The 15,659-nt window shown below is 37.2% G+C and overlaps 1 protein-coding gene across 4 annotated transcripts in view; it reads left to right on the top strand.

The window, feature by feature from the left end:
- Hira (histone cell cycle regulator-like protein) overlaps window positions 1-15,659 on the top strand; it is a 49,084-nt gene that overhangs the window by 24,844 nt on the left and 8,581 nt on the right. For all 4 annotated transcript variants that reach the window (XR_010953036.1, XR_010953037.1, XM_067783852.1 and 1 more), the window contains 4 exons: window positions 3,958-4,128; window positions 7,188-7,561; window positions 7,616-7,761; window positions 7,857-8,221. Coding sequence is in view for 2 of the 4 variants with exons in the window: in XM_067783852.1 (XP_067639953.1) it covers window positions 3,958-4,128; window positions 7,188-7,561; window positions 7,616-7,761; window positions 7,857-8,221 (1,056 nt within the window). In the remaining 2 variants the exon portion in view is untranslated. The remainder of the gene's footprint in view (window positions 1-3,957; window positions 4,129-7,187; window positions 7,562-7,615; window positions 7,762-7,856; window positions 8,222-15,659) is intronic.

Here is a 15,659-nt window from a genome sequence, read left to right as displayed (position 1 = left end):
CACTGCCGAGGGGCGACCCCGTTTAGAAAATTTTTCTTTTAATTGAAAAAACTTGTTTCTAAAATTTGTGATGTTGTTTTTCCCGGGCGTGAACCCATTATGTTCGGTGTGGTAGGCGGAGCACGCTATCAAAACTTGTGGAAGAGGAACGCACACTCTCCAGGGAAACGCGAGTCACTCTAGCTCAACTTCGATCTGGATACCGTAACAGGTTAAACTCCTACCTATTCAGAATCAACCCCGACATACAAAATGTATGCCCTGCTTGCAATGTGTCCCCACATGACACCAATCATCTCTTCAATTTCACTTATAATGTGGAACCAACGCCTCTAACACCGCTCTCAAGGGGTCCACATCTGTTGAAACAGCAAGTTTCCTTGGACTCCCGTTAGAGGATATTGATGACAATTTGTGATCGGTCGGACCTATTGGATGGGGCGAAGCACTGCTACAACAACAACAACAACAGCCATCACACCACGGCGGTCGCCCTTTTTATCGTTCGAATATTTCTCCTAGAATCTAGACTTTTCAACGAATATCCCTCTCGAATAGTTGCTCATAAATTCCTCGTTTCTGTATCACGTAGTTAATATAACTTGAATGATAATAATAGCTTAAGGGTTATTTTGAAAAAACGTGTCGTTATTTTCGACCCGAAATGTTTTGTCGACTTTATAAAATAGGCATTCGGTTTTTGACCAGGTTCAAAGTTTCATTTCATAAAAATCCCTCTCGCTTTCTTTGACCAGAAATACCTAGAATGCTTCTCCCAGTGCTTCGCTTTGGGAGCATTCCACGGTCAATACGGGATAAATCGTAAGCATTTTAACACGCTTTTATTATCTTGGCCTGTATGTAACGGAATCTTTGAGCTTAATTTTCACCGGTTTCTAGAAGTCTGATTAATTTGAAACTTTGCATACGTATCAAGGACCGTTGACAATGCATTAATGTGATGGTGTGGTGACGGCCAAAAGGTCAATTGGCCTTATTACCACTATGAATGGCCATAAGTTTGATTGAAACTTTGCACACATATCAAGGCTCGATGACAATGCATTAATGTGATGGTGTGGTGACATAAGGTCAACGGCCATAAGGTCAATTGGCCTTATTACCACTTTGAATGGCCATAAGTTTGATTGAAACTTTGCACACATATCAAGGCTCGATGACAATGCATTAATGTGATGGTGTGGTGACATAAGGTCAACGGCCATAAGGTCAATTGGCCTTATTACCACTTTGAATGGCCATAAGTTTGATTGAAACTTTGCACACGTATCAAGGCTCGATGAAAATGCAATAATGTGATGGTGGGGTGACATAAGGTCAATTGAACTTATGACCACCCCAAATGACCATAGATTTCAAACCTTGCACATAATGCGAAAAACGCATTCCTTTATTAATGATAGAAGTGGATGCATGGCACATCTACGAAAGAGCATACTGGAGCCCTTTTTAACACGCTTTTATTAGCTTGGCCTGTATCTATCTATGTATCCATGTATGTATGTAACGGAATCTGGAGTGGATGTGCGTGAGTAATGTCATATTCGCTCTTAGCTGCTCACTGCATGTATGTGAAATATTCTCTAACTACTAATATTCGCCCCAATGTTGATGCGGCGTCGACAGCTGTATTTAATTAAAAAGGGAGTAATGAAATGTAGATGCAAAGAAAAATAACCTAAAAGCTAGTAAAAACGATTTGAGGTATGATTAGATAAATAAATAAATACTTCGAGAAGTTTTTCATGGCAGAAACACACTTGGAGTTTTTCTAAATGAAAACACGATTTTTCAAAATTTTTGATGCTACTTTGCCCCGAGACTTAAGCCCAGGACCTTTGGTGTTGTAGGCGGAGCACGCTACCACCACACCTCTGCGCCGATGTTGTTCCTATATATCACTCTATTTTTACGTCATTATATTTTCGTTCTCTCATTTTTTCCCTCTCTCAACAACATTGTTCTCGCAAACAACATCTCTTCTATGAGATTTGCGTGCAATTGATTAGGGTAAGCAGTGCAGTGCATTGCGCGGTAGTCTGTCGAGTTTTGGAATCTATGTATGAGCCATGTGCGTGACTCTCATTCTTCGTTCTTTTGACATTGTATATGCAAAGAGTAGAAAAACGAGCTTCATTCTCAGAGTAGCACACATTAATTGCTTGTGGTTTTGTTTATTTTATAACAGGGGTCTGCACATTTGCACATGCTAAAGTGTACGTATGTTTGCTCTTGTTAGCGACGGGATACGTTTGCTATGTAAACTATATACTGTTTTGGCATCTGCTGCAAATATAACTAGACCTTTACTGTATTAGCTTCTATCGCTTTTCCTCTCTACTTTCCTCTTTCACCCTCCATTTCTCTCTTTCTATGTGGCTACTACTCTCGATATCATTGTGAATGAAAGTAAGTGTGATATCTTATCTGTCAACTGCCTGACATGACAGCATGTTCAATATGGCTACTCTTTAGTGTTTTGACGGGGTATTCAATATGGCGGAGCATAGGGCCGCCTATCTTCAGCGGGTGATAGAAAGAGATACAGAATGAGACAGCGATAGTCAATTACAAATCACGTCATCCAATCACTTTGGAATTTTGACGTCTATGCAGAAGATATCACACTTCGTTTGATTCACAATGCTCGATATCTCTATCTCTCTGTTCTCTACTTGTTTATTACTCTCCATATCTCTATAAATCTATCTAATTATATCTTTTAATTATATACATTAGGGCGGGTCAAATTGTATGGGGAAAAATGGGGAAAAAAAACTTCAGGTGCACATCCAGTTTCTGAATCTATGGGTCATACTGAGTAATATTGTCCATGGGACCATAGGTCTGAAATGAATTTTGAGCCTCTCTAATTTTGTTAGAAAATTGTATATCCCAATCCGAATAGCGGCTCTCACAAATAAAATACATGCAAATAAATATCAAATTCGGATTCGGATTGGGATAAAAAATTTCTAACAAAATTAGGGAGGCTCGAAATTTATTTCAGACCTATGGTTCCATGGACAATATTACTCAGTATGACCCATAGATTAGAAACTGGATGTGCCTTTTCAACAATAAGTTTGACCCGCTCTAATATACATATATCTATCTCTCTCGCTCTTTATCTATTATTTATTGCTCTCTCTCCCTCTTTTCCTTCCCTCGCTACCTATTTATCCCGCAATCGTAGTGTTCCTGTTTCCCTTCATACGTATCCCCCTTTCACTACTTGTCTTGTTTCAATTTTATTGTAAATATATGTGTACTTTATACAATATATGCTAATAATAGCCATATTTTTTTAACACGTATATACGTCTACGTCTGCGCGTAAAAAACGCTTATTCTCACTTAGATAATGCTTAGGAGTCCCATCTAGCGGCAACTAGCTACAGAACATGTTGTACCGAAAAGCGGAGACTAGTGGACACACACCATTTGTAGAGGTGATATCCCTGCTAGACAGCTGTCAGTCATTTGAGGCATCAGTTGTCAGATATGGCTGATGGAAATTTACATCAGGGCGTAAAGCAAAGTTTCTATCAGGTTGTTAGATGCGATATGACAAACCTGATCTAAACATTCTGTATACGTGTATGCATACACATACATACCATGGTTTTCCATACGAATAAAAGGAAAAATGTATGCGAGTGTATCTGTGAATGTGTTGGAGTTTCCGTCAGCTCTGTCTAGCAGGGATGTACATATAATTAGTGTAGAGGTGAAACATAGACACATTTCAGTTGCATCTGTGTATAATGCGTATTGAAATTTAGGAGTACTAATTTTATGGGCAGCAATTTGAGAAGAGTAGATAAAGTTTAACGCTTAGCAGTCCATATAAAGTTTAAGCGTAAACGTATATAGATGTAAAAAAACCAGCTAATATCATATTAATACCAATGAAATCTGTTTATGTATTTTTAGTGAGTCAAAAACTACGCCAGATGACAATGTGTCGCATTCGCAACTCGTAACTCCTTTGAGTTCGAACACAACAGCAACAAATGCGCCAGCACCAAGCGTGCCAACCGCCGATGTCAGTGAATCAGACACAAATACATTAGCGAAACCAATGATAACTGAGGCACAAGAAATGTACGTCTTTGTTAAATTATTTTATAGGGGGAGTTTCAAACTAAAACGCAATACGGGCAACTTTATTTTTCTTTTCGAGATATGGATGGGATTTAACAATCCCCCTTGTGCGAGTTTCGATCAGAGTAGCTAGTCGAGCGCTAAGCGTGGCACAGTTTTAGCGACTAACATCAACTGTTGATCGCGCCTACAGTTTTTTTTGGATGTTTTTAAGAGCTACAATTTCCGAAGTTCGAACAGTAGCAATTCCGACCACCAGTTGCTCCCGCGCCTCCTGGTGCTCACACCGTGTGCCAACACAGGACCTATAGGGCTGCTACTTCGAACTCATATCTTCGTCGATGTCACTTTTCAAGGAACACCTTGAAATGTTAGGGAGTAACTATTCGGATGCCACCCTCGAAATCATAAGCTAAGTGGATGTGGTTGCGTAACCCATGGGTGAAAATCGTATAATCCTCGGCGCATCTTCATAATTTCAGTTTTACAAGTACCCTGAATAAAATTTTTAAAATGTGGGCCAAAGTTTGCAGTCGTTTGTGTTCGAAACATTGATTTCAATAGTCTTCGTTAAACCAAAAAAAATGAACAGAACGCTTGAAAGGTTGGCTTAAATTTTTAGTTTTTTAGCCTTAAATATTTTTATATAGCTTTTTTTTCCAGCTGACCTTTTTTTGAAAAAGTTATGGCAACACTGCTAGGAACTTGTTATGAGTCATTTATTGCGTTTTGGATTGGAACTCCGCATATATACATATGTTTACGAAAAATAGTGACAACACTGAGCAGCAATTTTTATAAGTAGTTATACAAATTTTATAGTTACTAATTTTAAGATAAATAAAAAATTAATATAATGGCGCACTTGAAGCATTGCGCTTCCCAGCGGATGGAGTCGTGCTCGAAAACTTTAAACGGTTTTATCGAAATGACGTAACCAAAATTTTCCCAAAGCAATCAGCTGGTGCCAGATGTAGGATTTTCACGTTAGAAGGAATACTTTTTTATAACAATTGGAACAATCAGAAATGTGATTCTTTTCGGAATTCTTCGCAGTTTTCACGCAATTCTAATTGCCTATTTGTTGAAAAGGCTTCGTTCAAATGATTATACTGACGTGATTTTTTCATAAAAAAATTCGAAAAATTTTTCGTCAACACTAACGTATTCTGATTAAAGCTATTCTTATGAAATTGCTCAACACTTCTCAATGTATGAAAACATTTTTAACGAGGTTTATTAATTTTTATGAAAATTTTTTATTTCCATTATTTTTTGCATTTGAAAATCTATTTTTCAATGATTCAGGGCCCTTATTATGTAACTCGATTCGATATTTTTCGGATTAAAAAAAAATTTATGTGATTTTGAGAACTTTAGAAACGCATTTCCATTTATCAAATTTTGTCATTTAATTTCCTTTTTTTATTTTCGATAATTTAAGAAAAAACTTCTATGAATTTTGTAACTGAAACTATGCAAACCAATCGCAAAAACGAACTTTTTTTAGTTTTCTTGTTTTTTTTTTTTTTTGAGTATCTTATCTTATATATTATAGCAATTCGTGTATATTTGTATGTTGTATAGCGAACGATCTCGGGAACGGCTCAACCGATTGAAATTTGGCACAGAGATAATGTATCACCTACTAAGACTTTCATGTAGGTGTTGCCACTCAGAATGTTTCACAAGGTTGCCACCTATTCGAAATTAAAAAAAATTGCATGAGACATGCCGATATGGGTATCAAACGAAAGGTATTTCACTCCGAATTACAATAGGGACATTTTTGAATAGGGTTGCCATTTAGGATTGGGGTAGTTAGACGAAATAGTACTCTACTTACTCATATTCTATTAAAGCTTTAAAGGAGAACATTAAAATTAAAAATCTTCGTAAAAAAATCTTACACATGATTCGACTTAGTTTTCTTAATTTCACACACGCTAATAAAATTGAAATGCAATATCAAGGCACCGTGGCAAATTCTAGCAAAATATATTTAAATGCATATTTTTGGCAAATATGAAATGAATAATTGCAATTTCTCACAGATTACTATTAGAAAGATTGCTCACCATAGCAAAAAGATATGTCACTATGGTAATTTGCTAGCGTTGAACACTATAGCCATATGTTGAATTTGAAAACGAAATCTAACCATTTAACTACTTAACAACACATGGCGCTTAGGGAAATAAGTTGACATTTAATTAAACTAATTGATAGTTGTCATTCGTGAAATTAACAAGTTTTTGGAATGTAATAAAATTGTAAGACTTTCATAGTGTATAACTAAAAAAGTCAAAGTATGTTATGCGGCATACTCGAAGATTGCAACTTTTTTCAAAGGGTGGTTTCCCCATATAAGAAGTAGAACCATGCGCCCTTTGTATGAAAGAAAATATGAATTTTCGAATATTTTTCGGAAACGCTTTTGAGTTTGTATGAATTGCTTTTAAATGTATATAATCATTTATTTGAAGTAATTTTTTTTTAAATTTATTTCATACTAGGCATTACAAACGTATTCAGCCACGTCATGCCCTAAGGCAATGCATGTATGCGTTTATAACAATTCAACCATCGTAGGAGTGCGGGTTCAAATCCCACTCCCCGGGAGAAAAGGCCTTTGAAGATATTTACAAGGTATAATCGAAACAGCTGTCGTTTTTGAGTCTGGTTTGCATAGTTTCAGTTATAAAATGCTGGGAAGTTTTTTCTTAAAATATCGAAATTTAAGAGAGAATTAACGAAATTCGATACTGCCATTTTCGATATCGCTTCAGGTCGGATGTTTTCCGTGAGGAGTGCGGATGAATTCGCGACAAAATAGTTGCGGATTTCAGTTTCATAATAATTAAAAAAGCAGATTGGTTTTTTCTTGATTAATTTAAATAAATCTTTAGTTCAAATAAGAGCAAAAAAAATAATATCATACAATTTAGTTTAAAACTCAAATCCGCAACTTTTTGCTGCGAATCGATCTACAACGTGAAGCGTCCGTCGAATACCGCAGTACACATGTATAATTTATTGTGCGTATTGAATATTTACAGCTGCCTGGACGCCAGATTAGTCAAAACGACAATTTCAGCTGCAAAATTACACCCACAAAAAGCTGATAATAGTTCTGTGCGAACATTTCCGCTTATTGTTGCTACAAAGTCAAGTACAAATGCTACGACAGCACCAACCACAAAAACTACAACAACAACAAATGCGTCTTTTAAACCATATCAAGCGTCAACAACTGGCCCCAAATTAGTTATTAATCATAATACAAAATGTGAATTTCAAAAAACCGCTTTAGATCATCGGGTTCATGTTCATAATGGATATTTAAGTACGGGCAGTGGTTTTCTGGCAAAGGTAACCGGTTATAATATGCTAAGACCAGCTCAAATCGAGAAATTATGGGAAATTTTAGTAGGTAAGTAATTTGAATAATGTGTAAAAAAGGTACTAAATTAGATTTTCGTATTAGGTTCACCAATTGTAAATTTGAACTTTTGCTATAAATATGTTATGTTATGTAGTTTGGATGGCACATTGCGATTGATGGATATGAAAACTGGTGTAGCTACACTGCCCGTTATAAGTATAAGTACAGCTGCAGTACAATGTGCTTTTGTGAGTATTTAAATGAACTTATGATAATTGTCACTATTATTTTTTTTTTATCAAGAATTTATATGCTTTTTTATATTTTTTTGGTATGTCTTCAGTGTCCTAGTAGCCGGTTGGTTGGTGTTGTATCAGACTGTGGCACTGTTCGTATTTGGCATATTGCAGAAAGGCGCATATTTTTGGCTGCTACATATAATGAAATTGGTTCAAAGCTTGGCACAGTTGTACAATTTAATATTACCGAAGATGGTGTACCTATGATATTGTTTGCTAATGGTAATGCGTATTCATATTCTTCGCAATTGCAATCATGGCTTGCACTTAATACAAAGGATCCCATAATACGGCATGGCGTCCAAACGACTATACCTAAGGATTTCCAAAAAAATTATGTGTCCTATCCATTAATTTCCACGCAGGCGGCAACTAATACATTTGCTGCTAAAAGCACATCAGTGGATATGTAAGTATTTACATTTAGAAAATTTTCTGTCTTTGTCAAAGCCCAACTATCTCGGGAATGATGTGATATGACCACGCCGTACCTTCTACGTCACCCGCCCTCCCTTCCGCAAGGAGCTTAGCTTCGCCAGGGTCTCTTGTAATTTTTTTTGCAGTAAATTCATATTTTTAACAGAACTCGACTCGTGTAGGTTAGCTATGGAATCGTAACATACTGGGACGAATATTAGCATCACTAAGCTGCTACTAATAAACGCACAACAACAATTAAGCAGCCACACTTATTTACAAGGCAACGAAGAGATACCTCACACACACAGATGCAGTCATCAGCCGTAGTAGTTACTCACACATACACACGCATATGGCTATGGGAGAGGCGTGGACTACAGATATACATGTATATGGCTGCATGACATGCAACTGTTCTCGAAACAACTAGATTTTAGGAGAAGTATACGGACAAGGCAACAGAGAGTATAAAAGCAGCGCAAGCTGAGGAATGACGAAACAGTTTTGATTTAAACTATATTGGTTGCGAAGTATAATTGAGAAGTACTACTCCCAAAGTATTCTAAATAATGACCAGTTTGCAATACTAAATATTGGAGTGATTTATTCAACAGTTTAGCGATTCGAACGTTAGCAGAAGGTTACAAATAAGCGGAATTTCACAAAATTCGTTACAATACGATCACGGATGGAAAAATATTTTCACTCAAGCGATACAAATTAGGCTATTCAACTATTTCAAAAAATAATAATATATTATGGATCCAGTGAGTACGCGTTATCCCTAGTTCACATATTTAATTAATCCGATGCACCATTTCGGAGGTATTGATTTTAAAAAAACGGCATTGGATCACGAATCGGCCCCGTGCTCCTTTTAATTTACTCACCATTGTACGGAACGGAACCTACATGTTTTACGCTGACTCCGAACAGCATCTGCAAGGTAGATGAGTTTTCACTGAGAAGTTTTCATGGCATAAATACACTCGGAGTGTTTGCCAAATCACTTCCGAGCGGTGATCCCGCTTAGTAAAGCTTTATTCTAATTGAAAACACTTTTTTCTAAATTTTTAATGCTACTTTGCAGCTACCACGGCGGCCGTTCTTGAGACATAAAAATGTGTATTTCCGCTTCGATACAATTGTGACACAAACTGAACTGCATCCGCACCAATGTTGATGTTGTTGTTGCAGCAGTGGGGTTACACTGAAATGACAGTCCCTGGTCGGGAAAAATCCCGAGTCGCTCCGGTACATAGAACCGACTGCCTTGATATCTGCGTCCTATGATAAATATTAACTCTGCAAATATGCTGAATATGTGGGCAATGTATCTATTTTCTAATTCTGCGAGAGATCTTAGAAGAACACCAGCAGGGTGACAATATTTTCAGAAAAGAAAACGCCATTATTCTGCCTACAATGTAGGATAGGATAGGTTAGGTGGTAGCTGCCCTGATAAGGATAGCTCACTTGGACAACACGAAGGTCCGTTGTGATACCACATACACCAAAAATAACGGTGACCTAGATCCAGCTACTTAGAGAATCGTTGGGTAGCAACGATAAAGCTCCGAATGATACCGATCTCAACTTTGGATATATCCTCGGGAGATCCAAGTGAGTCGCGACCGAAGTACTTTCGCCTAATTCTGGCAAAAGCTGGACAATCAAGCATAAAGTGATTTGGTGATTCCACCTCATCATCCTCCATACAGCTGCAGCAGGATGGAGTTTCCAGTATATTGAGACGTACCGCATGGATACCCATGGGACAGTGCCCTGTCAAAACCCCAATGACCATTGATAGGTGAGCCTTAGTGAACCCAATTATTTCAGCAGACCTCCTGCCATCCACTTTCGGCCAGAAAGATCTTGCTACCCTGCAAGACGTGGTATCCGCCCAACGTTTGCTGAGCTGATTCGAGGCCCAGCTATGGAGGAGCATTCCACAGGTGGCCAGCGGGATCCCGAAGTCCCTACAGCCATCTTCATCCGGTTCAGTTGTACCGATGTGGGCTAAGAGATCCGCTTGACAGTTACCCGGGATATCACTATGGCCCGGGACCCAGATAATCTTAATTGAAAAATAATTCGATGCAATCGCAAGCGAGGTCAGGCACTCCCAGACCACCCTCGATCGCACTGTAGTTGAGCTCAAGGCCTTGATAGCCGATTGGCTATCAGAGTAGATGTTAAATTCCCTAACCGTGGTAGCACTGGATAGCATTCCATCCACCGCATCCTTAATCGCAGCAATTTCCGCTTGGAATACACTGCAGTGATCAGCCAACTTAAACTTGCGGCTTAAATTTAGCTCTTGACAAAAGACCCCCCCACCAACCTTTCCATCCAGCTTTGACCCATCCGTGAACAAGTTAACCGGTCCCATGCCCCAGATAATTCCTCTTCCCCAATCCTCTCTCTCTGGAATAACTGGGGTGAAGGTTGTATAGGGAGCTGTTATCGGCATACAGTAGTCCGTTCTGTCCGGGATGAAGTCGAAACTGGTAAGAAGGCTAGAGTGTCCGCGGTCAGAAAGTCTATATCCCATATCACGAAGCCTGACCAACGACCTTGCCGCGGCCGCCTTTCCCGCAATATCTACTGGGTATATGTTCAGCATGACGTTCAGTGCCAAGGTAGGCGTTGTTCTCAGAGCGCCACTGATACCGATCAGCGCCGTCCGTTGCACTGACACTAACATTTTGGAGGTGCTCGCCGTGTCCAGTGCTTTCCACCAGACCAGCACCCCATATAGCAGAATCGGTTTGACCACCATCTCATAAAGCCAGTGTACTATTCTTGGCGAGAGTCCCCATCGCTTTCCGATAGCTCCTCTGCAGCAGTACAAGGCAATGTCGGCCTTCCTGGCCCGATCTTCCACATTGGGTCTCCAGGACAGTTTCTTGTCCAAAACAATCCCCAAATATTTAACCCTATCAGAAAGTACCAACGGTACCCCTCCAATCGAGGGAGTGCCTACAATGTAACTTTACCAATAATTTGACAAGTAAACCTTCAATATCCTTTTAGATAAGTGAAAAATATCCCTTACTGCTTCCCCCTTATTCATAAGAATAATAAGTAGTTTTATAAAGCTCTTATTATTGGAGTTTTGTATTGAAATTTGAGTTATAAACTGTTTGTATTTTTAATGAATAAGAGAGCTCGAAAATTGCTCTCAGAGGAACCTATTTTTCAATTTCCATAACACGCTTACCCCTCTGCAAACATACTACTGGTATTTATTCGGTAATTATCAGATAATTTACCACCCTGCAAAAATTGTTAGATTACGTGTTCCATTTTCTTCATGTTGGAGTACTCTAACAATACTCCTTTGCAATGCGTTTGCGTACCACCATCAGCCGATCATTGCTCGTTTTTTAACGACCGTGATCACGACACGATGACGATCGAACAGAGTTGCCAAAAGTAAAATATTGCAACCGCGCACTGGTTTTATGTATTCATACTATAGTATAGAGAAATATTAGTTTCTTTATTCACGCAAATGCTAAATAACATAAGAATATTCGTAGTAAAAAATATAAAAGTTGTATTGCCCCTCTTCATTTACTTTCATTTTAAATTAAATTCTCTCCGATAATTCTTTCCGAAACAATTCCTCTTTAGTACTTTGGCATATGATCCTCTGTAGGTGCTCCATGGAGTACTACAGTGAAAGTACATTATTTATGGAGTACTCGCGTTTTTTGAAGGGCAGTAGTTCTTCAGTTAGACAGAAATGGCCTCGGGATAAAATTACCCTATATACTTCATGTACATGTGAATTTATTTAAGTACAATAGGAAATACAAAAACTGGAATATACCAGTAGTTTTTTTTTTTTGAAATTTTCGGGTATTATACCAAAACAATACCTGAACATTAAGAGGTAGGCTTTTGCCAGCCTACATGATAATATCCCTTAATTTTCCGAGGTAGTTGCTTGTAACATACCTTAATTTGGTTTCAGATTCTGGAAATTTACAAGTATGTTTCAAATAATTAATCAGTAGCTTTTGGGTGAGTTTTCCTTAAAATATAAAGAAAGATATTGGCATTTTCCCTGAAAATTATATATGAAATACCCTTTAAATTCCCATAGACTATTGGCATTTTCCTTTCCAGTAACGTATTGGTCTGGAAATCTTTTTCTAAGTTAAATGCCTTAATTAACTTATGCAGATTTTATTTATATTTCTGTTTTTTTTTTTTTAGTTTACAAACGTAGGTCTAAATTTAATTAATATCAAAAGGTATCTAATAACTTGTGGATTGCTTGTTAAAGAAACGATAAACCATAATTACTAGTCCAATAAGAGTTCAAAAAAGGTTCTGTTAGAAGGTGATCTAATGCATCTTATAAATACCTGTTACCTGTTTCCTGAAATGAAGTTCACGTAGACAATACGGACCATTGGTTTACATTGATGTATGTTTATCGACCAAAATTGTTTATTTATTGAACAAATTTGAAAGACCATTTGATCCAATCCATTAAGCCTACTTATGTATGTATATTTTCAACAGTTTAAGGAAAAATTAAGTTTTAAATTACGAAGATACTGGGAATTTACTAAGAAAATACTTAAAACATACTCCAAATCAAATATAGTATTAATAAGGGATAAATACCAGAATTCTACTTCGAGGCAGTAATTACAGTTTAAATCGGATATTATACGTGGAAATTACTCAAAAATTACCGAATACCGAATACACTTTCTAAAATTGGTAATTATGAAGGAGGGCTATTGGAATTTTACCAAATGCTTATTTACTTTCAGTTTATTGGTGTTAGTGTTATTGAAATTTGTATCACTGTATTAGTAGTTTCGGTAGTCGATGTTTGCAGGGTAGCGTATTAGCTATTTTAATTCGCTGCACTGTGTGGATGTCTGCATAACGTGCGTGTAGCTCATTGTTAAATCTTCTATACCCTTCAGAAACGCGAGTACTCCATAAATAGTGTAAGGAATACTCCTTTAGGAGTATAGGAGTGTTCCAAAACTAATCTGTATTCATACAAAAAATTTGCTCCAATTAACATTGCGATGTCCTAGGAGAGGAGTAGGTGATTCCACTCTCACTTTGTTTGTGACTATTCCATAGAGTACATACGTGAGAGTACTTTCCAAAGTAATTTCACTGTAGTACTCCATGGAGCACACACAGAGGATCATATCATATGCCAAAGTACTAAAGAGGAATTGCGTCGGAAAGAATTATCGGAGTGAATTTAATTTACAATGAAAGTAAATGAAGAGGGGAAATACAACTTTTATATTTTATACTACGAATATTCTTATGTTATTTAGCATTTGCGTGAATAAACTAATATTTCTCTATACTATAGTATGTACCTTCAAAAAACGCGAGTACTCCATAAATAGTGTAAGGAATACTCCTTTAGGAGTATAGGAGTGCTCCAAACCTAATCTGTATTCATACAAAAAATATGCTCCAATTAACATTGCGATGTCCTAGGAGAGGAGTAGGTGATCCCACTCTCGCTTTGTTTGTGAGTATTCCATAGAGTACATACGTGAGAGTACTTTCCAAAGTAATTTCACTGTAGTACTCCATGGAGCACCCACAGAGGATCATATGCCAAAGTACTCCAGAAAAACTACTCTATGGAGTATCTGCGGAACAGTGCTCTCTAAACTGCTCCTGAAATATTACTCCATGGAGTACCGACAAGAGATTACTTGCGGAACTGCTCTCAAAACATTACTCCTTGGAATACTAAAAAAGAGTACTTTTAAAACCATCGCTAAAGAAGTCACCCAAAATAAAACATAAAATTTATATAAAATTCATATTAGTTTCTTTATTCACGCAAATGCTAAATAACATAAGAATATTCGTAGTATAAAATATAAAAGTTTTATTGCCCCTCTTCTTTTACATGTATGTATATATTAAATTCACTCCGATAATTCTTTCCGACACAATTCCCCTTTGAATATTTCTCTATACTAGCTGTATTTCGTTGCTAACTAGTACAATTAAAACACTAGCTAGCTCACCGAATTGCATGGAAAGCAACAATAAAAAGTAATCGAGTTGAGTTGGCGAAGCGCTTTCAGTTGAAACCGCTTAGGTAATTGTCGACCTGATTGATGGTGTTGTATTGTGTTGCATATTCAAAAATAGGGCACTATTGAACGAGTGAATGAAATGAACATACGAATGTGCAGATAAACAAAAATAACAAAATAACAGCGTGGCGGCAGGGTGACATACATACAAACACACGCATTTCATGTATTTTGTTTTTGTAATTCTCTGGTTGAGTGTCAAAAACATACTGCGCTAGAAGTAGAAATGTCGTAGCAGCGAAAAAAAGTAACAATTAGCTGATAAACCTCCACCATATGTATGGTTTTGGCATAATGAAACTGTTTAGCTAGTTGAAGCGTTTTCTTCAAGCTCGCTTGAAAAAAAATACACCTATTATAGTATGTATACATAAAACCAGTTGCGCGGTTGCATTTCATCAGAGTTGCCATAGTAAAATTTTATTATCAGTTATTTGTATGCAATATTTTACTTTTGGCAACTCTGTTCGATCGTCATCGTGTCGTGATCACGGTCGTTAAAACAGGAGCTATGATCGGCTGATGGTGGTCCGCAAAAGCATTGCAAAGGAATATTGTTAGAGTACTCCAACATGAAAAAAATGGAACACGTGATCCAACAATTTTTGCAGGGTATACATAAAACCAGTTGCGCGGTTGCATTTCATCAGAATTGCCATAGTAAAATTTTATTATCAGTTATTTGTATGCAATATTTTGCTTTTGGCAACTCTGTTCGATCGTCATCGTGTCGTGATCACGGTCGTTAAAACACGAGCAATGATCGGCTGATGGTGGTCCGCAAAAGCATTGCAAAGGATAATAGGGGGACTCATGAAAGCATATAAACTTATAAGGTGTAAAATTATATCCATTTACACACGCTGTTATATGAACGCACCTAGTAATACTCTTGATAAACTTGATTGTTTATCAGCTGTATTATTGCCAAACAAAATTTTTTTGATTGTGTACAAATTAAAAAATGCCAAGATCAAGTGAAAAATCAAAACTAAAACGCCTTTACTTGCTGATATTGGAGATTTCTGATGAAAATGCCTGCTGTAATGTCTGCAAGGTTGCATTGCTTTGAGTTTACCCAATGAAATGTGCGCGTAAATTTATACAAATTGTGTAAATGATTTTTCATACAAAATTTGACAGCTCGTTTACGCACTAGATAAATTTATACGTTTACACACTTTATAAGGCATTCATACGGTTACATGGGTCCCCCTATTGTTAGAGTACTCCAACATGAAAAAAATGGAACACGTAATCCGAAAATTTTTGCAGGGTATACATAAAACCAGTGCGCGGTTGCATTTTATC

Source organism: Eurosta solidaginis, chromosome 4 (assembly GCF_040869045.1).
Source record: "Eurosta solidaginis isolate ZX-2024a chromosome 4, ASM4086904v1, whole genome shotgun sequence".
NCBI lineage: Eukaryota > Metazoa > Arthropoda > Insecta > Diptera > Tephritidae > Eurosta > Eurosta solidaginis.
The sequence above is the reverse complement of the archived record's forward strand: the minus strand, read 5'-3'. Positions and strand labels throughout refer to the sequence as shown.